General features: G+C 42.9%; 1 protein-coding gene across 1 annotated transcript in view; it reads right to left on the reverse strand.

Moving 5' to 3' along the window:
* Positions 1-25,339, reverse strand: part of LOC121274566 (collagen alpha-1(XXV) chain) — a 161,765-nt gene that overhangs the window by 48,356 nt on the left and 88,070 nt on the right. The window contains exons 12-16 of the mRNA XM_041181932.1: positions 17,839-17,901; positions 15,947-16,015; positions 13,255-13,299; positions 468-512; positions 291-368 (exon numbers count right to left, since the gene is read on the reverse strand). Of these exons, the coding sequence (XP_041037866.1) occupies positions 291-368; positions 468-512; positions 13,255-13,299; positions 15,947-16,015; positions 17,839-17,901 (300 nt within the window). The remainder of the gene's footprint in view (positions 1-290; positions 369-467; positions 513-13,254; positions 13,300-15,946; positions 16,016-17,838; positions 17,902-25,339) is intronic.

Consider the following 25,339-nt stretch of genomic DNA (forward strand, 5'->3'; position numbering starts at 1 on the left):
ATCTTTTTGAAGGTTGGGGAATGAAGCAGAGCAACTGGTGCTTTACTCTCTCTGACCAATGCCTGATTTGGCATATGCTGTCATCAAGCGTCCGAAGTGAAAAAATGCTCAACACTGACACCCCTCACCTTAACAGCAGAAACAACACCTGCAATACAGGATCTGGTGTAAGATTGAGCTATTCCTCCTGAAACGCATGTTGTCCTACATCATATGTTTGATATGTATATAAAAAAGTTGTTTTGTGCAAAATCTTAAGGGAATAGATAGTTTGGTGCAGTTCCACTCACCTGTAGTGCTTGATGGATATTGCCGTTGTAGTCTATTATCTCTGTTACCCCTTGTTCTCCTTTCTGTCCAGGTGGACCCTAAAAGAACATCATTACAGTTCACAGTCAATTCAGGTCCACAGATGGAAAATGTACGACAACTAATCAAAGAACACTGAAAAATACAAAGCAACGTACTCTGGGTCCCATAGGCCCTGAATCCCCATGGTCTCCACGTTCACCCTGGAACACAGAAATAATCATAATTCAGTTTCAATGGATGTGCTATTACAATTACAGGAAGATCCGAGTCAGAACGTTGAGTATGACGCTAAGTGTGATGGACAGAAATTTCACACCAGGTGTATTGTATGGTGGAGATTGGGCAATAACTGTCAAGAAGCAGTCCACATTGAGGGGTTCACTTGATAAACTAAGACAGTGAATCTCAATGGGTTTCTGTCTTTCAGTTAAGCTTCATGCCAGCAACTAGTCCACAAAGTTAAACATTTGGATGTCCCTGACCTTAAATAAACCTAACACTCTTCAGAATTGTATCATCTCAACATTGAAGAAAACAGGAATCTAGCCAGTCTGGTTAAACCTCAAATTTTGTCAATATTTTTGCATATATATACTATATAAACACATACCATATATATTCTGCAACATATGCAATCAGATTACAGCCTTCAAATCACTTCCACATATAAATATACTGTTACAGTATATATGCTATGAAGTATGTGATTCATTCCTTTCACTTATTACAAAACTAATAGCTGATGGTATCCACATTGGAAGAAAAATAACTATGATGATCACTGCCAGTTTATCAATTGACATTTAACAATTTGGATGGAGAATTAACACAGAAACATTTGATTAGAACATGCTATCTACAGCAAAACCTCTTGGTTAAGAACGTCAAAGTTGCAAACTCTCCAGTCAACCGAATATGCTGTGCATCTGTTAAATACCACATCGGGTGGATTATTTATTGCATTGTGTCCCTGTCAGGTATTGCATTTTAATGATCTGAATACATTGGGGGTGCTCTTTTACTTCTTTCTAAACTGGGCACGGTATCAGCTGCCTTCCCCACTGTTGACATCGAGAAACCACAATCATGTACAGGTTCAGGGCCTCATTTCAAAGTTATAAATGAGCTCTAGATGCCAAATATTCACTATTCTGCAACATGCTGGGTATGAGAGGATGGAAAATCTGTTGGCAGGTTGGACCCAGTTGGGGGGGTTGGGGGTGGAGGTGGAGAGAGAGGGGTATAAGGAGGAAGTTGATTCCAGGGATGGAATACGTTGCATGAACCATCAGCAGGCTGGAGGAATGTTTGTGGATTCAAAAGCAGGCACCTGCTTCTCATAAACAAAGCATTAAAATCTCCGTGGCTGTTTTGTGATTGGCTTTCAGTAGTGTCTTAAAGGGCTGTTGGTTTGGCCATTCAACACCTGATACAAATAAGTGGATTATGTGTGGTGCATACTTCACCCATTTTACCTGAAAAAAGCCACTGAATCTTTCAGCTGGTGAAGGGTATTTGCATATTTAAGCAGCTAGCTGCTTGTTTCAGAGGGGTGTGACGCTGGGCCATCCATTGGCCCACCTGAAAATTGTATCAGGGTGTGCCCTGGACCTCAATAACGTGACCAAACTATCCTCTCCCGCATTCCCCATCTTCCCCCACTACTATGGCCGCTTTACTGGAAGAAAGAAAGAAAGGTTTGTGGGGTACCTTCCTGCCCCCATCACCAATTAATACCCATTTAATGCCCTGGAATTCACCTAGTGGCAGGCGGGTCTTCAATGCCAGAACCCCAAAAAGCCAACCTTGTCGGGCTGCTTGTAGACTTCCACAGGGGGACCCTTGTTCAAAGGCACCCAATGCCAGATTGAGGGACCTGACATCAGGAAAGAGGGCTCCGAGAGCCAACCCCCTGCCCTTGCTGCTAATGTCTCTCCTTTTCCTCCGTGAGCCCTCTCTTGCCATCACTCGCCTGTGGCCTGGGCCCCTTGATGATCCTGAGTCTCAGGTGGGTGCATTACTGGCAGCAGCCACCAGCTCCCTGCCAGGAAGAGCATTGATGCCAGCTTCTTACTGGCCAGCATCTCTAGGGGGTGCGTTATTTCTTTCCCCGGGGTCTTTGATCATAATAATAGCCCCACGCTGCTTGATTGACACATGAGTGAGCGGGCCTTCCCGAAAGGAGGCAATGCAAGTCTCCCATCAGCTCTCCAGCTGGTGGGCAAGCGGCCCCCTTGCCTACATTAAATTCCGCTCAGTGTGTGGTTCCCTGGTTCTTCCCTAAACAAAAAGCACCAAATACGGTGTCATAAAAACCATGTCCTCTTGATAAGTTAACTCCTTGCTCATTGGAAAGTTGCAAAGCCTAAACATTGCAGATATTTCAGACATATAAGTACCTTTTAATGCAAGACATTTGCATTTTTGAGGGTCTAAGTGGGGTGGGTGGCATTGAGGGAGGTGGGTTGGTTGTAAGTATAGGTGTAATAGGTGTAAGGGAGCACTCATACTAGGTAGAGTAAACCTAAATGTGTAACAATGTCAACATAAATCAAAGTACAAGTCTAATCCCAATAGTGCGAATCTAAAAATATTAATAAATTAAATGAAAAAGGAAAAAAGAACCCAAACAAAGTTGTTAAATTTGAAGGGGGCCAACTTTAGACACTTCAGAAGAATTGGCAGAACACACCCAGCAGATTTGAACTTGGTGAGGGAAGTTCAGGAACTACCGTGTTCCTTCAAGGAGGTGGGTCTGAATGCAATGGATCAATATGTAGCAAATCAAAGCAAAGCTTAAAGGCTGCTGGATTGAAGCAACTCGTAGAAGGAAAGCTTGAGGTCATCCAAAACTCTGCTGCCTGTGTCTGAACTCGCACCAAATTTTGGTCACCCATCACCCCTGTGCTCACTGACCTACACTAGCTCTCAGTTAAACAACACATTGATTTTAAAATTCTCATCCTTGCTTTCAAATCCCTTCATGGTCCCACTGCTCCCATTCTTTGTAATCTGCTCCAGTCTCACAACCCTCAGATATCTGTGCTCATCTAATTCCCACCTTGAGCATCCCTGATTTTAATTGCTCCACCAATGGTGGCCATGCCTTCAGCTGCCTTGGCCTTACACTTTAGGATGCCCTCCCTAAACTGTTCTGCCCCACTTTCCTCCTTTAATATGCTCCTTAAAACTTAGCTCTGACCCAGCTTTGAGTCATCTCCCCTAATATTGCCTTATGTAGTTTGGTGCCAAAATTTACTTTGAAAGCTCCTGTGAAGCACCTTGCGACATTAAAAGCACTATATAAATGCAAATGGTTGTTGAAAGAAATCGTAGTTAAGGCCATGAAATAATTAAGACAGATTGCCTGGAGTATACGAAATGCATCAAAATGGCAAAGAATATTTTTGAATTGAATATGGCAAAGGAAATGAAAGGTAATAACAAAATAAAGGATAGAGTTGGGCCACTTAAGGTACGATTGGTGTGTTTAAGGCGACTATGCTACAGAGGTTGCAGAAGTGTTCAATCAGTTTTTGCCTCAGCTTTTGCCAAAGGTGAGACAGGTAACTTCTTCGCTCTGGAAAGAAAAACAAAGAGTGTTGCAGAGCTAACTTGTGATGTTATTCACATTAATACTAGTAAGACAAGCAAACAACTATGCAAACTTAAAGTGAATAAATTTCAGGGGCCGAAGAGATGCACCCGAGGATTTTTAATGAAAGAAGGGAAGAACTCTGGCATAAATCCTCCAGAAATCGCTTCGTACTGGAGAGATACCTGCAGACGGAAAAAGTCATATGTTACGCCTATTTTTTTAAATAGGTAACAAAGTGACCCAGGAAACAATAAACCTGTGAGTTTGACTTCCATTGTGGGTAAAGTTATGGAAACCCCGATTAAAGATTATATGATGGAGCATTTAGACAGAAATAACATAATGCAGGTGGAGTCCCTCAAACCCGGCAACCACGGGACAGAATCCATGCCGGGATTTGGAACTTGCCGGTTTTCAGAATCAGAGCGGCTGAGTTCAGTGAATAGCGGACACAGGAAAACCAACAAGTGTGATTCAAAGCACGTTAGCTTAATGGCCATGTCACTGCTTGCAGCAGCTGCTAGATGGCACCCAGTGCCAATGAAAGGCCTTAATGGCATCGAAACACAATACAGGTACCCTGTACCGCAGCAAGAACAGGCATATGTCCCGATCCCAAGTACGGTATGAGCTAAATATCCTACCTCGCTGGATTCAGCGAGAGGCATTTGTTTTTTCTGGGTGGGCTCCATCATCTCCGCACTTGTTTGGGTGGGGCCAAGGTTTGCTGGAATGCGGGAAAAGGCTGCCGGATTTGAGGTACTCTACCTGCACAGTGTGGGTTCATGAAGCTGGTTTTTTGTCAGTCAAACCTACTGATTTCTCTTGAAGGTGTGATTAAGGAGTTTGTTTTGGACAAGGCAGTGGAGGGTTGGTATATTTGGATTTCATTAAGGCCCTTGATACATTTACCCGGGAAAGGGCGGCAATAAAACTAAAGCAAACAGGAATCAGCTGAAACATTTTCCAATGGGAATGTAATCAGGGGCCTATAGAAACCAAAGAGTGGGGTACATGGATTGTCATCAACCTGGGAGAATGGTACCAATGGGGCCCTGCAGGGTCCTGTAAAACACCATAATTGACCTGAAGTTGGGGTCAAAAGCTTAGTGCCTAGATTTACATATGATACAATGATAGTTGGCTCCAAAACTGAACAGGATAAGTCGCAGGACAAAATAGATATACCTGGGAATTTGGCAGACAAATATTGGATGAAGTTCAATGCAGAGAAACGCCAACATAAGCCAAAAAATTCAGGAAGGAAATATTATTGAAAATAGAAAAGAAAATATGTATGGGAAATAAAAAAAAAGTTTCTGGGAGCCCTGATTGACGACAAACTGAAGCTTTTGTAACATTGCTCAGTGGCAGCGAGTAAAACAAATCAGATGTTGAAAAGTATTAAAAGCCAAGATAGAACCATAATAGTGAGGTAATCCTTCCACTTTATACATCACTAGGGAAAATGCACTTGGAATACTGTATACAGTTTTGGTTGCCATAATGGACAAAGGATATTGCAAAGATTGATAGGATATACAAGAGAACAACCGGAAAGATTGAAGGGAGGGACTGGATTACAGAGCGATTTTATAGGTTATGTTCTCACTGGAACAGAGAAAGTTGAGAGTTGACGTGATTGCCGACTTTAAAATTCAAAATGGACCAAAATTATGTAGATTACAGCAAGTTGTTTCAAGTTGCCCAGTAAATTAGAACCACAGGTCCTGTGTTTGAAGGGGGGTAAATTTAAAACTCATCTGGAGAAACAGTATTTCAAAGAGTGAGTGATGAATCTATGGACAGCCTAGGGAGGCATTGGAAACAGAAACTAGTGATTTATTCAAATGTAAATTAGTTGCAGAAAATAATCTTTTGGATTAGTATAAGTGTAATTTGAGTCATGAAATTTGGAAACTGTAGTATGTCTGACAGAAACATGTGACTTTGAGCCTCTGTTTTTGTTCTCTGGTTTTGAGCCTCTTGTTCTTGTTCTCTGGTTTTCAAACCTTATATGACTGTAGGTTATCCTCACCCCATGTCTGGGTCTGTAGTAGACTAATTAATAGAGATTGATTGGCACGATTCATCATCAACTCCATTATTGTTTTGGCATGCAATACCAGGATGATAGGCAAACCAGATGGCCCTTCATGCTTTTTCATTTAGCAATTCTTACGCTCTTACAAGTTGCAATATCAGTTTGCAGCATTTGATGGTGCTATTTCTTGTTCTCTTTATTGTAAAGGTATAGGCATGACATTATTTTGGCAATGGGTCCCTCTGGATGCAAGAAAAAAGAGAAAATTGTTACTATGGGAGAAGAGACAACCTAATGCTCTCACTTGAGAATTAGATTCATAGCCTCCAGATATGCTACCTGCTCCATTGTTGAGGCAGCTGTGAAATACCTCGACCTTGTGACTGAGGGTTGCAGACACCCTATTAATATAAGTGAAACCCTGCCAAACAATATAACCCAGGGGGGAAAACCACATGCATGTGTCAGAATGTCTCAGTAAGAAAGAAGTGTGAATGTTTGTGGGGCACAGAGATTAGGAAAGAACACAGCTTGCTTCATAAATGGAAGCTGTTAAGTAAACTTCAGTCTGTACTTCTTTGATGAGTTACATGTGCACCACATGCAAAAAAAAATTGTCTCCTTCAGAGTCCACTGCAAGCATGATGGATGAGTGAGCCCTAAGGAATAAAACCTTTCATCTTTTTAAATAAATAATGTCTTACATTTTTGAGGTTTACTTCAACCCTGCCAAGTGCCTCATTTTTACCTAAAACAACCAGATAATTTAGGGTAATGATTTCTCTCTGTCCATTTGCACAGTGATTCTAGTAAATGTTTTGAACATGAGGAGTACTTGTGCAGAAATGGACTGAGTCAGACATTTTGTTCTGTTGCAGTGGTCTTCCAGGTAGAATGGGGGAACAATTCAAGAAATAGTTGAATGCTTTAGATGGGAAAAGAGGACACCATAGAGATTGTCCATTCAGCTGCCTCTACACTAACCCTTGCTTTCCCTGTTCCCCTTGCCTATTAGGACAATTCTCCCTCTAGCCGAGCCCCACTATCCAGCCTTGAACTCCTACATCTGTTTAGTTTTGTTTCCCTTTCTTCATGCCCATTCTAAGCTCATCTTGATCACCCATTTCCATTAAACTGCTGATCACTCAATGACCCTTCCTGGCCCCCATGCTAGCTGACAGTGTAAATATATTCTCTCAGCAGGAACTATCCCAGTGCTTTCAAGTCTGCCATCCTGAACCCCCACCTCAAAAAAAACAACTTTCTGTCTATGAAAATTATCGCCCCTTCATTGAATTACCTTTCCTCGCTAAAGCCTTTACCATGTTGTTGACTTCCAAATCAGTTCCCATCTTTCTTGCGATTGTCTAAATTCCTCCAATCAGTTTTCTACCTATCCCAGAGCATGAAATGACCCCAACCATAGTCAAGTGATGTTCACTGTGGCTGTAATTATGGTTCATAATCCTTCTTCATCCTCCTTGATCTCACTGTAGTCTTTGACATGGTTGCCCACTCCTACAATCCCTGGCCTGTTGTCCAATTTGGTATTACTGCCTTCAGCTGTATCTACTCATTTATCCAATCTTGACCACAGGATATTTACCAAAGGCTTCTTTTCCCAACCCCACACTTGGGAGGCATCCAACAATCCCTCCTGAAGTCTCTCTTTCCCCTTATCTCCATGCTGCTCCTTGACAACATAAAGGGAAAACAAGGGTTCAGCTTCCACATGTAAGCTAATGACACCCAGCTCTACCTGTTCTCTCCGCCTCTCCTCCACTGCCCCTTGTACTATTAGACTGCATAGCAATATCCAGTCTTGGATGATCAAGTTAAACGTGGGAAGACTGAAACCATCATCTTATGACCCTACCGCAACCTCTGTATCTTTGCCAATGACCCTATGTGTTTCGCTATCTCTGGCTGGAGCAGACAGTTAGCGATTTTGGCGTCCTATTTGACACCAAGCTGATTTTCCAAGCCAACATATCCTTCGTCAGAAAGACTGCCTACTTCCACCTATTTTTCTTTATTCTTTCATGGGATTTGAGCATTGCTGTCAGGGTCGCATTTTGCCCATCCCTAATGGCCCTTCAGAAGGTGGTTTTTGGACCACTGCAGTCCACATGGTGTCGGTACATCAAAAGTGCTGTTTGGGAGGGAGTTCCAGGATTTTGACCCAGCAACAGTGAAAGAACAGCAATGTAGTTCCAAGTCAAGATGGTGTGTGGCTTGGAGGGGAACTTGTGGGTGGTGGTGTTCCCATGCATCTGTTGCCCTTGTCCCCCTAAGTCTGGTTTGTCCAATCTTTTTACTCGGGGGCCCATTGCATTTTTTTTCTCACACGAAGGGCTGATGAGCAAATTTTGGAAAGATAAAGTTTGGCACAATATTAAACTGGATTTCAAACAAAAGTTGAGATATTAAGAAAAAAATAAAACAATTCCTGAGCAAAAGTAAAGCAATAACATAAACTGTTAGGTTAAAAGAGGATAATTCATAAAAATGATCAGTGTGTGCGCGTGTCTCACTCCCAGTCTCAGGCTGTTCAATCACTGTCTCACTCCCACACTTTCACTATGGCACTGTGCCCTCCCAGGGCCTGCCAAAACTTGGTCCTGCCCAGGCTCCGGCCACACTGCACCTCAGCTGCCTTTGGGCCCAGCAGTCCTCAGCACACTCACTGCTGCTGGTGTTCGCTACTCATCCATAGACCGTTTCTCTGCGCCGTAAACTTGTGGAAAGAACGGCTTGTGATTAGAGGAGCAGCCCCTTGCAAAATCTTGACTTTCACATCCCTGCATTTTTAACTCACCAGTCTGTCTTACCCGGCTTTTGAACAGTGGCTCCATGAGCCACATTGTGGTCTGCGGGCCGCCAGTTAGACAAGCCTGCTCTAGGTGGTAGAGGTCGTGGGTTTGGAAGGTGTTGTCATAGAAGCCTTGGTGAGTTGCTGCAGTGCATCTTGTACACAGTACATACTGCTGCCACTATGCATCAGTGGTGGGGGGAGTGAATGTTTAAGTTGGTGGCTGGGCTGCCGATCAAGCGGGCTGCTTTGTCCTGAACGTTGTTCAGCTTCTTTAGTGTTGTTGGAGCGGGACTCATCCAGGCAAGTGGGAGTATTCCATGTATTCCTTCACACTTGTGCCTTGTAGATGGTGGTCAGGCTGTGGGGATTCAGGGGGTGAGTTTCTCACCGCAGAATTCCCAGCCTCTGACCTGCTTTTGTAGCTATATTATTTATATGGCTAGTCCAGTTCAGTTTCTGGTCAATGGTAATCCCCAGGATGTTGATAGTGGAGGATTCAGCGATTGAATGTCAAGGGGTGATGGTTAGATTCTGTCTTGCCTGGCACTTGTGTGGCATGAATGTTACTTACCACTTATCAGCCCAAGCTTGAATGTTGTCCAGGTCTTGCTGTATATTAGCACAGCTGCTTCAGAATCTTAGGAGTCGCGAATGATGCTGAACATTGTGTGATCATCAGTGAACATTCCCACTTCTGACCTTATGATGGAGGGAAGGTCATTGATGAAGCAGCTGAAGGTGGTTGGACCTAGGATAGTACCCTAAGGAACTCCTGCAGTGAAATCCTGGAGCTGAGATGATTGCCCTGCAACAACCACAACTAGCTTCCTTTGTGCTAGGTATGACTGCAACCAGCAGAGAGTTTTCCTCCTGATTCCCATTGACTTTAATTTTGCCAGAGCCCCTTGATGCCTTACTAAGTCAAATACTGTCTTGATGTCAAGGGCAGTCACTCTTACCTCCACTTACCATTGCCTGTCTCCCATCGACTGCTGAACACTTCATCCATGCCTTTGTTATCTTCAGACTTGGCCATTCCACTGCTCTCCGTTGGTATCCCATCCTCTACCCTCTGCAAACCTCAGTTCCTCCAAAGCTCTGCTTTCCTTATCCCAGTCGAATCCAGTCCCAGTCATCTATCATACTGTCCTTGCTGACCTAAAGTGCTTCTCAGACCATCCATCGATTTGTTTAACATATTGTGGCCTAAATTGAACAACCCACAAAAATGGGCACCAGGATTGTGATGCTCGACTAACCTGTGCCCCCTGGGTGTCATGCAGACAAGCCACCATCTTTGTGCTATCTGCTCATTTACATGATTTCTGTATGTAGCCAGTGCAAAATGTGCTATTGTTTTGCTGCATCTATCAGCAGGCAGCATTGGTATGTTAGAATTATATAAAAGCACTGCTTAAAGATAGCTTCTATCTCTTAAAGAGGAGGTACATTGCAGCTAATGTAGATGCTGAAAGTCTTGTGGGAGCTGAATCTGACCCCCAAGACAGGAGAAAAAGGCTTGATAAGGAAGAGACCAGCCACACATATTTTCCCAGATTTGGTAGAGAAGGTGGAAAGAAGGAGAGGTGTACCTGCAGGGGTCAGGAGTCCCTAAAGGCACACATTGAAAGAGCAGTAGGAGCAGATAGCTGTGGAGGTCAATGACAGCAGTCTAGCCCCAAGGACCTGAATGCAGTGCTGCAAAAAGTTGTGACCTCACACTGGTGGTCAAGGTCAGTGAATGCATCTTTGAATGCCATTTCCCACCAACTGCCTCAGTCATTGCTCAAATCACCACGCCCCCATCACATCTAAACAATTTCTATCCATCCGGACTCATACCTAACATTCATATGATTCACTGTACCCTCACATACATAACACTGCTGCAACTCTCGCACCATACCACATCTCTCAGTTTGAATGGACTGCCAGTTATTCAACCATGACAGCCACATCACCGACAGATTGCACCGCACTCACTGATGTACTTACCTCTTTCCTGCAGTATAAGATTGCACACATCTGGAGGCAGCAGGGACTAACTGGAGGGGGAGAAGTGGGTTTGCATCTTCTAACCTCCATAGAGGAGACGGTGCTGGCCATTATTGGGATGGCTGTTGTTGATGCCATGGCTAGTGGCAGGACTGAGACCATTGAATAGGATGGCATCCTCCTACCAAATCCTCCTCCTCACATCCCATTTCCATCTCACCCCACAATCTCTCCTGATATACAAGCTACGGACGATATAATCATGCACCTCTTCCTTTCCAACCTTCAATGATTCAATTCCATTCAAAGAAAATTGGGTGGTTTTGATAATCAGCGGCTGATCTGTAACACCATTTTCATGCCTGTCTACTCCATTATTACCAATTGTGTGAAAAATACTCTTCCTTCATGGAAGGTGCTTTTTGTTTTCACATTCACTTCCCTCCACTTTCAGTGTGAAGCTGCTGAGCAGATGCTAGCTCTGAGACTGTTGGTGAGTGGGCTCCATCGCAGACTCACAGATCTCCCTTCCTATCGCCTAATTTGAAGAAGTTTGTCCTGGCAAGGACACCATGCCACCCATGCGGCATTGATATTCCTGTCTTCAACACTGCCTGATTGTTGTCTAAGACTAGTAAAGATCAAATTCAGCTAAAGTTTCCTCGAGAGAGGTGAGATTCAAAGTACTCAGCAGAGGGGGATAAATTTAAAATCTGGAAACTTATTATAAGATAGGAAGCTTATCATACTTTACTATTGTTTAGATGGAAGAAATGAAAGTACGTTTTCACCGCACATACCTTCTAACATACAAATTAGGAGCAGGAGTATTGTCTCTCATGTGTCTCTCATTGCATCCACACAGGAACTGCAGTGACGAGGTGTGAAAGACCTGGTCTTCTTTGAGCTCAACACAGCCTCCAAAAACCAGGGAAAAGGATTAGATGAGTTCCTTATGATATTTTTGTGGATTAAATTAGTCCCTAATATTTCCTCTGGAGCTGTCAGTCTAGACTGTCTGGAACTCCTGAAGTTACATCTAACAGGCCTGAGACTAATCACTGACCAGGTTACACCTGCCCCCTTACGTTAATGACTTAAAATATTGGCAATGGCTTGGGAATTTAGGTCCCGAGCTAGATCTGTTCAAATAGGAAAGCTGGAATGCTTGAGAATTGTCATTATCAGAATGAAACATAGCAGAAAGATGCTGAAGTGATTCTACAGGCCATCGTTTGCAAGCCCTGGGAGTTTTCTCCTCTTCTTTAGTGATACCCTGATGTCAGGCAATAAATTCCTGGATTAAAAGGTCTGCTGATAGGGGCCTTCATCTCATACTTTTCAATGCCTGTTTTTTATAAAGCACATTGTTGAATATTATTATTCTACTAGTGCTGATTTCAAAATGGTACTTGCTTGGCACAACATAGATTGAGCCACCTGAGTTACCCATCCTGCTCTGTCGCACTCTGTGGTTAGGGAACAAGTAGCTCTAAATGTGTATACTTCCATGCACATCAGAGTTCTGCTTATGAGGCCCAAATGCTAGTTCAGTTTTACCATCAAGAGAACTGGTTCAGCTCTCTACTCAGAGTAAGATGATGAAAAGTAAAGGTGAAAGATATAGCATAAATCCACTGAACTATTTTCAAAGCTTTGCTTTGTGCTGATAGTGGGTGTGTCGCACTGGGCTTAAAGCCAACCAAAGTTACACTTGATTTGATCTTGCATTTGTTACCTAAAGGTGCTTCGTATCTGAATTACGTCTCACAGTTTGTACTGGTGAATCCATAAATACTTATCCACTGTTGTGCAGGATTCTGAGCTCAGCTGAAGGTGAACAGCTGGATTTTGTGCTATTGGCTTGCTTCTATTGAAGGCTGACTCTGCTGAATCCTCATAATTTTTTAGAAAAACACATTAACAAAGATTTGTCATTAAAAAAAATAAATTCAAGCAATAATGGAGACCATAGGAGTAAACAGTACACACAGAGTGAGGAAAACAGAGGACTGGGAACAGCAAGAACTTTGGTGACAAATCTGTCAGCTAGTACAAAATGGCAGGCAGCTTACCAGAGCACCGAGGCCTTCCTATAGGACATTGTGCTCTGTGGCAAGGTACCATGGTACTTAAGTTAGGACTAGGAGAGAAGTCAGATAAAACATTTCACTCAAAGGGTAATAGAGTTATGGAATAATTTACGAGGGAAGGTCACTGATGCAGATTGAATGAATTGGTTTAATAGAGAGGGAAAGAGGGGTAAAGTAAGGGATGTGATGTACAAAAATTGATGGCCTTGGTGGGCCTAATGGGTGTTTTGCTGTTATTAAACAGATTCTAAGTAGCTTTTTGTTCTGTACAAGTCTGACCACCTTTAACCTCGACAACTCAGGACCAGTTTCACCCCCACAAAGTTTTTGAAGTCACTCCTAATTATTAACTAATAAAAGGAAAACCACAATCATTGAAGTAACCTACAACACTGACCTTTACCCCATAGCGGCCTGGCATCCCTAGTTCACCTGGCTCACCCTGTTTCAGGTCACACAGTAACAGGTAAGGAAAAGCAGCAGAAGGGGAGCAGGAGGGAAAGATAAAGAGGAAACATTAAATCATCTTGTGAACAGAGAGGATCACGAAGCATAGTTAATGGTACTTTAATATAAGTGCTATACTCAATAACAATCTCAATTTCTGCAGATGTACTCTACACATTAAAATGAGTGGATTCAATTAACTTGGAGTGTCACAAGTCTTTTTGATTTCTGTTTGGAGAAGTGATATTCATTTAACTGATATTGTTGGCAGTGAATTTAGCAATAATAGAGATAAATTGAATGTAGCTAGGATTCTTTTGTACTTATTCTACTAGCTACAGTTTATAAGTTATACATCTATCTAATATGTCTTAAAAAAGCCCATGCAGGGCATTGCTGCCATTATTTTGCCAGTTAGTCCCTTCTTCTGCCCTCATTTACAGTAAAGTACAGCTGGAGTCCCCGTGTGTCCTTCGAAGTTGCAATGAGATCCCCTTTCCGGGGTTACAGTGAGGTACAGTTACACCCAAGAGGGGGCTGGCTGTACCACACAGTAACCCCGAGGAGAGGGGGCTGCCTGTACCACACAGTAACCCCGAGGAGAGGGGGCTGCCTGTACCACACAGTAACACCGAGGAGAGGGGGCTGGCTGTACCACACAGTAACCCCGAGGAGAGGGGGCTGCCTGTACCACACAGTAACCCCGAGGAGAGGGGGCTGCCTGTACCACACAGTAACCCTGAGGAGAGGGGGCTGCCTGTACCACACAGTAACCCTGAGGAGAGGGGGCTGCCTGTACCACACAGTAACCCTGAGGAGAGGGGGCTGCCTGTACCACACAGTAACCCCGAGGAGAGGGGGCTGCCTGTACCACACAGTAACCCTGAGGAGAGGGGGCTGCCTGTACCACACAGTAACCCCGAGGAGGGGGATGTGCAAAACCATGACAAATGGTTTGCCATGTAGACCAATGTGAGGCCATCCACTTTGGACTTAAATAGGACAGAACATGGAATTTTCTAAATAGTGAAAAGATTGAAAAAATGGAGATCCAAAGGGGCTTGGAGATCCAGGTACATAGATCATTAAAATGGCATGAACAAATACAGGAAATGATCCAAAAGACTAATGGATGCTGGCCTTTAAATCTATAGGACAGAAATACAAGGGGGTAAAAGTCATGCTTCAGCTATACAAAGCCCTGGTTAGACCACACCTGGAACACTATGAGCCGTTCAGATAATACACACTTGAAAAGATATACTTGCCTTTGAGGGAGTGCAGCTTATTTTTTACCAGAATGATACCTGGACTTCTAAGGTTAAATTACAAGGAGAGATGAAACCAGCTAGAGCTGTATTCCCTGAAATTTAGAAGGCTAAGGAGTGATTTGATTGAAGTTTTCAAGGTATCAAAAGGAACAGATCAGGTAGATAGTATGGTACTCCACTTGATTCAGAAGATCTGGTAGATTAAAACTGGGCCTTCATGAGGCGATGTGGGCCATCAGCAGTTGCAGAACTGTATTTAACCACAATCTGTAACCTCATGGCCTAGCATATCCTTCACTCCACAATTACCATCAAGCCAGGGGAGCAACCCTGGCTCAATGAGGGGTGCAGGAGAGTACGCCAGGAGCAGCATACCTTAAAATGAGGAACTAACCTGGTGAAGCTGCAACACATTCATGCATGTTGGAACAGTGGAAGTGAAATGCTATAGACAGGGTTGAGGGATCCACAACTGATGGATCAGGTCAAAGCTTTGAAGTCCTGCCACATCCAGTCGTGGAAGTTGGTGGATAGCTAGACAATTAACAGGACGAGGAGGAAGCTCAGAGAACATCCCCATGCTCAATGATGGAAGAGCCCAGCACATGAGTGCAAAAGACTAATGTGTTTGTTTCCATCCTTAGCCAGAAGCACCGAGTGGATGATTCATCTCGGCCTCTCCCCAGGGTCCCCACCAACACAGTCTCTAATTTTTTTTCGTTTGAGCGTCTAAATCTTTTGCATGGCTATGCAGGCACGATAAAGTTCACTTTAATGCCTTCATGCTATGTCAAAGAGCAAATGGACAAGAATGGTCTCATAATAAAAAAAACAGCTTTTTGGTGTCTATAATTTACAACATTCTGGGTGTTTTGCTTTCAAACTAAATGGATGACAGCTTTTTTTGACCAGTTGAACAGATTTGTTTAATTTGTTTTGAACTCCTTTGTTCAACCTCTAAATAGGAGGTCCTGCTCCTTGAAGACACACAGTCTATGAGCTGCCCCTGAATTGAAATCACAACATTGCAAAGATATTTTGCAACTGTGGTGATCTGAAAAATCAATTGAAAACAAGTTCTTCCAGCCTGACAGCAGTGCATTGTTCAAACTGAGTTGTTTTTTTGGCCACATAGAAAAGACTCTCAGTTGCTAATGATCTCCTGTTTCAGTTTAACAGTAGAAAGAACAAAGATCTGCCAACCCTTGTAGCAGAACGCACAGACACCAACAGCACATTTCCTGCGTAGAACTAAAGGTAGAGTCTGGAAATATGTGGTGATATGTGCAAATGAACAACTCGAGCTCTAAATATCACGTCCACAAGTGTGAACAGGAACAAACAACCTCCTGGGTAAAACAATCAGCTGACCTTTGGGCCTGAAGGTCCAGGCAGGCCTATTTCACCTCTTCCTGGTGGCCCTCCATCTCCTTTCTCTCCCTGTTAAAAATACCACAGAATAAACAGCATCACAGATATGTTGGCTCAGGTTTCTCTGCAACAGCGAGATCGGCAGCGCACACTGCAAATTCCATCAGCTAGTGCACTGATCTCACCGTTGGTAACTCCCTCCATGTTTTCTTGCATTTCCAATCAGAGTATGCGCAATGAGCACAATAGTGGCCTTTCAGAGGCGGTGTGGCTGATAGTTAACTCTTTACCACATCTCTTCCACAAAGGAGTTAGATTTCTGCACATCCAACAGACTTCTTGCAGTTTCTGATGTAGTGAGGACTGACCTGTTTCATTATTGAAGTACAAAGGAATTCATCTTCAAAATCAGTTTCAACTGTGCGCAACTTTACACCTTTTTAAACTTAAATTTAGGAGTTTCCCTCCTCCTCCTCCCTGAAAAGGGCTTGGCATCATTGCTCAGTGCAGCTTTTCCATGTTACGGACTGGATTTTCATCCTTGTGCCGAGTCAGGAAAGTTCCTGCCTCGGGAGGAAGTTTCCACATGGATGGGATTTTCATTGTGGGGCGTTGGGGGAGGAAGGGTGGTGGTGGGTGCAGGCTGCAGTCAGGCAAGCTGACTTGGGAAAGGGTTTGGAGACAGATACGGGGCTGCTGGGTATGGAGACAGGCTGTGGGATTTTGTCCCAGTTATAATAAAAACAGAAAGCCCCTCACCACCTCACAACCTCTCTCCCCCGCACATTCTCCATGCTCTATCCATGCCACCTGGGGCTCAGAAGATTTAGTACTGTAATAGATGTTTGGGCCTTATTATGTATTCCTGGCGAGAACCCAGAAATCCATTTGCCTGTTGAAACACCTGAGCCCCAAGATAAAACACTACTTAATTGAAAACTCTGGCTCTCTGATCTATGCTGTTAATTTCACAATATTTATTTATTTTTTATTGATTTTTAAAACTCATTCATGGGATGTGGGCATCACTGGCTAGGCCAGCATTTATTGCCCATCCCTAATTACCCTTGAGAAGGTAGTGGTGAGCTGCCTTCTTGAACTGCTGCAGTCCATGCAGTGTTGGTACACCCACAGTGCTGTTAGGGAGGGAGTTCCAGGATTTTGACCTAGCGATAAGATAGAGGTTTCAGGTGCTCACAGTTTCAGCTATTGATACTTCAAAAATTTCTGGGTGATCGACATTTTTATTGCCCTGTCGTAAAAAGGAGTTGTTTTTCAGAAAGTGGAAAGTTATCAATAAATGAATTTTTAAAAGCTATTATTTTACACATCCTACTGTCACTATAGGGTTCATTGCTTCTATACAGTGTGTACTGGGTGAATGGGCTTGAAAGTGCCATGGTTTGGTGGGCGGCATACTTGGCATGAGGGGTCATTGGGTGGGTTGCTGGCATGCCATAGCACGGGGGGGGGGGGCATGAAGACCTCTTTAACTTAAGTTTTGAAAGGTTCCCCTTGCGGACTATGGTCTCTGAGGTGTTGTGAACGACGACTCTTTGAAAAATCGGCCTGACTCCATGAAAATTGCAGAGGATTAAGACATGTCTATCCCCGCAATGGAATCGGCCAGGTCAGGAGTGCAGGCTGTGGGCTCACAAACCAAATCAGCCTGCATCCTTAAAAGGCATTCCAGAAAATTGGGAAACCCAAGAAGGGGGTTGGGAACCCCAGAATCTGGACCAGCCCACCATTTTTAAAGGACTTACAAGCCATCCAGACTCAGGAAAAATCCGGCCCTACAATTCAAAGATACTTTGGGTTAGGTCTCTGAATAGGCAGAGGATCAGCACTCTCAGACTGTAGCCTCTCGCACAAAATTGCAATGAACTCACCTTCGTTCCTGGTAACCCAGGCAACCCAGGTTCTCCCTGAGGTCCCCAAAATCCTGGTTCACCCTAAAATAAAAATATCAAAGTTAATATATATTAATCTTAACATGGGTTTGAACTTTTGCTTTTTTAAAAATTAATCATCTGTGAGATTAACAGGGTAAAGGCTTCCATAAAGCAGGAAATAAACAATAAATTGATTCAGCACAAGGTTTAAGTGAGGAGGTTGCACTGTTAAGAACGAGACTATTTCAAATGAACTCAAGTGGTATGATATCAGCCAATCGTGAGCAGCCATTAAGCCAGATGCAATGTTGTGCACAGCAGAAAATGAGGGTAAAAGTAGCAGTCAGATCGTCTAGCTGAACATCAGTGCACGCTCCATGTAAAGGCAGCGATTCACTTCCGGATTGAACCAGAATGTTCTTCCAATGCAGAGGATGTGAAACCCGAATAAGTGTCCTTCATTTCCTTCCATGCCCACAACTGGATTAAGAATTCTTGAGGCCTTGGACACTAAACATATTTGGGCCATCAATCCTCTCAACCTCAAACATTGTGGAAAAAACACTCCTCAAGCCCAAGCACGAGGACCCTGTCTCCAAGAGCTGTGCTGCCTAGGGGGCAGTACAGGGCTGGAGCAGAGAGGAGGACAGGTGATGCTTCTTACAGCTTTCGAGATGCAGCTCAACAGAGAGTAATCAAAAGGTGGCAGATGCATGCTGACATTTGATAAATGTAGATGTTTGTCAGTCAGCGTTAAACCTGCTGCTCTGAGATGCACTTTCTGCATTGAAGGAGAAGCCTAGTGAAGCCTCCATGGTCTGCCTGCTGAACACTGTGTGCCCCAATCACTATGTCAACAGGACTTCCATATTTGGCTGTGTCCACTAGGCATAGGCCCTGTAGGCACATGTATTCATCCCTCCCGCCCTTACGCCCCAATTATACTGTCTGGTCAACCTATGTGACAGTGACATTAGTAGTTAGACCAGTTCTGTGAAAGAAACTGAGCTCTAACTCATGGAGGCCATATACTCCACACGCTTAATAATCTTACTAATGATGTTTCTACTCTTAGTGACAAATAGGAAAAGATGAAAGAAACCATCGTAACAAAATAAAAACTTATTTGTTGACTTGATTGAAGAGCAGATTCAAAGTTACATGTTATTATAATTTTAGCAATTAGAAAATCTTTGCTCCTTTAAATAGCTGTAATTCTGAAAACATTTCCTCAGTGTATCAGAAATCTTGTGTTAAATATCAGTTTCCCTGTTTGTTCTTCTAGTCTTGGTGCCTTACTCAGTGATACCATTGTATGACTATGGCATGTCTACAGATGGCACATAGATCAGATCTTTCAAAGCACATTTTGGACTTATCTTCAAATAAAATTTTTCTTTGTTCATCCCAGATGTACAAACTAAGCTGTAAATGAAAACACCCTGATGGCCTCTCTTATTTTTCCAAAGTCTTCATACAATATCCCCAACAGCTCGTACTAATAAAGAAAAAGCAGCAACAGCTGGTTAGATACCAGCCAATGGAGAAATCAATGGCAGTATGTCAAACCCAGCCCTTTCATGCTTTTTCACGATGACAGTAACCTTTCAACTAAGGAGATCCCTATTGACACACAAATGGTGCTTATAAAAAATGTAATTTGAGACACATATGAGACATTGAAATGATGACATCTATCTTGAAATGAAAATATGCATAACATAGCACTAGGAAAAAAATAGAATTATGCGTCACAGTTAGAAGAAGGTGTGAATTCCTAGTCTGTGCTAAGGGCTGAGCTGCAATTGTTTCTTAACCTTCAAAATTTTCAGCACTATTTAGTTACCTTTCCTGTCAAGAAGTTGTCAACTTTCATGAGGCAATTTAATGGTAGGCACGAGTGGTTATTTTTGCACACAGATGGACAACGTAAAGGTTTAGGAAAAGGCACACTACTGTCGCCAACTCAAAGTCATTCTTTCGTCTAGCCTGAAACTGAGGAATTTTTATCTCTCTGTCACCTCTCCTCTTAAAATCATGTTTTTAAAAATCAGGTTGGTGCCTGTCATCAATCCAATGCTTCCTGATTAATCTTGTCTTTGCCTTTACTCTTTTCAATCTTGGTGGTTTCTTGCACTGTAGATCTTGATCCCTCAGCTTAGTTTTTCCATAATAGTTGAAGTGCAGCACAACTCTCTGACTTCAACGGCATTATTTTTCAACTGTTATCTAATGTAAGTTACTTATTTTACTGTCTATTTAGTAGAAATAATGCGAGGAGGCAAATTATACTGGTCCAAGACAATCAGACTAAAAAAAGACAACTGCACTGCCTTAAGGATTGTCTAAACACATCTAATCTCTAAATTTGAGCTGTCAGTAACTATAAGTTGATGCTGCCTTTCAATCAAGAATGGCACTAACCATCCAGAGTCTTCTCTTCCTTGATTGGGGCTTGTACTCATACTGCAAAAGGTTTCCTGTCACTTAACTGGAAGTAGCACTAACAATCCTGAGACTTCTAACATTTGATCAGGAGTGACGTCAATGATCTTAAGCTTTCTGATACTTGATCGGGAGGAACAACAGTGGTCCTTAGATTTGTGACACTTGAATTGGGAGCGACACTAATAATCCAAAAAAAATTACTGATTCCTACTAAAGGAAAGTAGTTCAAAAATCATGGAACAATGCAGCAAAGAGGGAGGCCATTTGGTCCACTATGCCTGTGCTGGTTCTTTGAAAGAACTATCCACTTAATCCCACTCCCCTGCTCTCATTATAAACCTGCAAATTATTTCCCTTTGGGTGTTTATCTAATTCCCTTTTGAAAGGGACCATGGAATCTCCTTTCACCACCCTTTCAGGCATGCATTCCACTTCAAAATGTTAGAAAGAAATAAAATGACATTGATGTAATGAATGATTCTATGTAACTGGCATGCTCTCTAATGGCATATTAACTGGACAGTTAGGTGATTTTTTGGATGAATTTTATTGAGTCTTTAAATCTCCAAGAGCACCAGCATGTCAGACTGACATTGCCAGTCAGCATTGCGAGGTTGATAAACAGAGTAGAAAATGCAGCCACAACACCAGAAGGTGGCACTGTTTGCCTCTGATCCATTCCATCACACTGACCAGCAAACTTGGCATTTTCTCAATGCGCATACTCTACATGCACATAAACACATGCACCGACACCCATGCACAACAAAGGTGTGAAGTTAGTTTGCAGCTTTGTTATGATGTTCAAGATCTCATTATTAGCCTCTGGTGGATGTAATGTAGTTAATGTATAAGATAGTACACTCATGAGAGCATGTGCGGGCAATCAGTTCTCCATCTGCATGCTGCGCTATGTATTAGTACATGTAATTAAAGTCTCACTTTCACTGTCCCAACAGGGCTGCAACCAGCTGGAAACATATGTTTTACTTTTGTGGAGATCCTACCACTGCCCATTGATAGGACCATCTTAATTGGGTTTTGTCTACAAATAATAGGCCTAAAAACCCTGACACATTTGATCCTGGTGTATATGTCAGGATCTGCCCGCTGTTGATGACATCACCAAAGCTTGCAAAGCCAGAGGAAGAGGCTGTTTTAAATTATACAAATGGGGTGGGAGTCTTTGTCAACTGATAAAAAGTAGAAAGAGACTGGGCTGGGCTCCTCCCAACCACCTAAGAAGTATTTTTTACAGAGGATATGGGCTCCACATCTGGAATTCAGCAGCTAGTTGGTCTGCTTTTACCTGGTGTACTGACCCACTGATATCCTGCTGGCCCTGTGATCAGGAAACTTCTGACTGGGAGTATCCTCCTGTGGTCACAGCCCCTCTTGCTCCTTGACTTTGCTCGGAGTGAGTGGTGGCTTCACTCTTCATCATGCCCTGTGAAAACTGTTAAGGAAGGCTAGGGGTCAAAGTTATACCCTAATTTGAAACTCATCGACCACATTCCCATAAGATGTAGGTTAGTGCTGTGCCAGAATAGCTGCAAATTTTCAGCTTTAATCTTATCTATCTTCAGACAGAGCATAGAATTAAATAAGAGATAAAAACAAAAAACTGTGGATGCTGGAAATCCAAAACAAAAACATAATTACCTGGAAAAACTCAGCAGGTCTGGCAGCATCAGCAGAGAAGAACAAAGTTGACGTTTCGAGTCCTCATGACCCTTCAACAGAACTGAGTAAAAATGCCTCTCTCCTATTTTTACTCAGTTCTGTTGAAGGGTCATGAGGATTCGAAACTTCAACTTTGTTCTTCTCAGCCGATGCTGCCAGACTTGCTGAGTTTTTCCAGGTAATTCTGTTTTTGTTATAGAATTAAATAACCTGGTAGACAATGCATTTTAAACAAATACTGTATATCCTAAAGCCTTGGATAGACATCTTAGTAGCTACAGTCATTGAAGCAGATGGGAAGATAAACCAAAGGAGCAGAGGGCACAGTACTGATGGGCAAACTCTTTCTTATTCACCCATTCATGGGATATGGGCTTCGCTAGCTGGGCCAGCATTTATTGCCCTTCCCTCATTGCCCTTGAGAAGGTGGTGATGAGCTGCCTTCTTGAACTGCTGCAGTCCATGTGATGTCGGTACACCCACAGTGCTGATAGGAAGAGAGTTCAAGGATTTTGACCCAGCAACAGTGAAGGAACAGCAATATATTTCCAAGTTAGGATGGTGAGTGACTTGGAGGGGAACTTTCAGGTGGTGGTACTCCCAGCTATCTGCTGCCTTGCCCTTCTGGATGGTAGTGCTTGTGGGTTTGGAAGGTGCTGTCTAAGGAGGCTTGGTGAATTCCTGCAGTGCTTCTTGTAGATGGTACACACTGCTGCTACTGTGCGTCGGAGGTGGAGGTAGTGAATGTTTGTGGACATGGTGCCAGTCAAGCAGGCTGCTTTGTCCTGGATGGTGTCAAGCTTCTTGAGTTTTGTGAGAGCTGCACTATCCAGGCAGATGGGGAATGTTCCATCACACTCCTGACTTGTGCTTCGTAGATGGTGGACAGGATTTGGGGAGTCTGGAGGTGATTAACTTGTTGCATGATTCCTAGCCTCTGACCTGCTCTTGTAGCCACAGTATTTATATGGCTAGTCCAGTTCAGTTTCTAGTCAAAGGTAACCCCTAGGATGTTGATAATGGGGGATTCAGTGATGGTAATGCCATTGAATGTCAAGGTGCAATGATTAGATTTTCTCTTGTTGCAGATGGTCATTGCCTGGCATTTGTGTGGCACAAACGTTACTTGCCAGCCCAAGCCTGGATATTGTCCAGGTCTCGCTGCATTTGGACATGGACTGCTTCAGTATCTGAGGAGTTGCAAATGGTGCTGAACATTGAGCAATCATCAGCGAACATGCCCACTTCTGACATTATGATGTAAGGAAGGTCATTGATGAAGCAGCTGAAGATGATTGGGCCTAGAACACTACCCTGAGGAACTCCTGCAGTGATGTCCTGGAGCTGAGATGACTGACCTCCAACAAACACAACCATCTTCCTTTGTGCTAGGTATGACTCCAACCGGTACTCCAAACAGTACTGTTTCCAAGTCTACAAAGAGGAATAGGGATAGATTCTTACAAGCAGCTCTGGAACTTCAGTTATCTATTTAAATGAATTTCATTCAGGTCTTATATGGAAAGTGTACTATTAAAATTAATGAATCTATAAACCCTGAGGATAATCTTTTTGATGATAAATTAATGAAATAACTTGCCTGTAGAGTTTTAAGGTTTCCTTTTTAGTTTCCAAAAGCCTCCCCTGCCCCCTTCACACGGTGATACTGCTTGCTGTGGCACAGATCCACTTGAAAACTACCACAACAATCACTACCATCTTCATTTTTATATGTCAATGAACATGCTGATTAACTCCATTAAAGAAAATAGTACGTGCAATGGTGAGAGAATTCCCACTGCTGCCATCTGAGTTCCTGCACTGGGAGATGCTGGTCACATAAGTAAGGTCAGAATTGAATTAACATGACAGGCCAATTGATTGATTGATTCAGTGCCAGGTGTTGAACCTTAGTGCTAGGATATTGACCTGTTCTCAACTTTTAAAACCTGGCATCGTGTGAGCAACCTTGTATATGTCTCTCAATAGAATCAATCGAACTTAAAATTGGGAAAAAGATATAATGGATGGCTGAATTGATGTCAACCATTTTACATAATCGCCTAAAGTCAAAATTATCCCCTGTGATTCTTATACTGGAAGATGAAGAGGCGGGAAAGGGTTTACTGCTAAGAACCCAACATACTAGTTTCTCTGATATATTATTTATACACTTGCTGAGTCTGCTTTTTGCAGTACCCCAGCATTAGCTCTTCATTTGTGTATGGAACATTTCTTCTTCAACAGATTTATATTCAAACCATCACCAAACATCATCACTAAAAATATGTCTTTCTGGCAGGAAGTCAGAAGCCAGTACCTACACAAGTCGCATGCAATTCTAAAGTGCATCCACCAGTTCTGAATCTTTGACCACTCTTGTTGGAGAAACAAAACAGCCGTGGCCTCAGTATGTATGTCTAGTCATCACGGGATGAAATGCCTAAGAGCTGCTTCTGGACTTAAATACAGCATACTGCATTGCATGTAGCAGAATTAAATGGGAAATCTGTCATTTAAAGTTGCACTATTGATTTTGGATGAGTTACTATAGGCAACTTTCAGCTGCAGATAGAATAAGGAAGACAATATAAAGATCTTCTGGCCATAAATGCCCATGGAGCAAGTTTCTTCTTTATTTCACAAATTAATCTTTTGGGAAGAATTTTATAGTGAACAGCAAATATAGACCCAGATTTTCTTCCAATGTTGTGCACTGTATCTCTGCCATAAGTACGTACTTCTTTTGAAGCTTATGCAGTGCAGGAAAATAAATCCAAGGAAATTCATGGTGCAAGTTTAAAAAAACAAATTTGGAGAATGTTGTTTCTTTATAAAAAGAAAAAAGGAAGCACTTCCAGTGGTTTCATATTTCTATAAATTTACTTCACAATTCTTGAAACTGGACACATATTTGGATGCTTTGAATTCTTTCATGGGACATGGGTGTTGCTGTTTAGGCCAGCATTTATATTGCCTATCCTTAATTGCCCTTGCGAAGGTGATGGTGAGCCGCATTCTAGAACTGCTGTTAAGGCGGGAGTTCAAGGATATTGACCCAGCGGCAGTGAAGGAACGGTGATGTATTTCCAAGTCAAAGTGGTGTGTGGCTTGAAGGGCAACTTCCAGGTGGTAGTGTTCCCATGCTTCGAAGGTGCCATCGAAGGAGCCTTGGTGAATTGCTGCAGTGTATCTTGTAGATTGTACACACCGCTGCCACTCTGTGCCAGTGGTGGAGGGAGTAAATGTTGAAGGCGGTCGATTGTGTGCCAATCAAACAGGCTGCTTTGTCCTGGATGGTGTCAAGCTTCTTGAGTGTTATTGGAGCTGTTCTCATCCAAGCAAGTGGAGAGTTTTCATCACACTC

The sequence above is a fragment of the Carcharodon carcharias genome, chromosome 1, assembly GCF_017639515.1.
Source record: "Carcharodon carcharias isolate sCarCar2 chromosome 1, sCarCar2.pri, whole genome shotgun sequence".
Taxonomy (NCBI): domain Eukaryota; kingdom Metazoa; phylum Chordata; class Chondrichthyes; order Lamniformes; family Lamnidae; genus Carcharodon; species Carcharodon carcharias.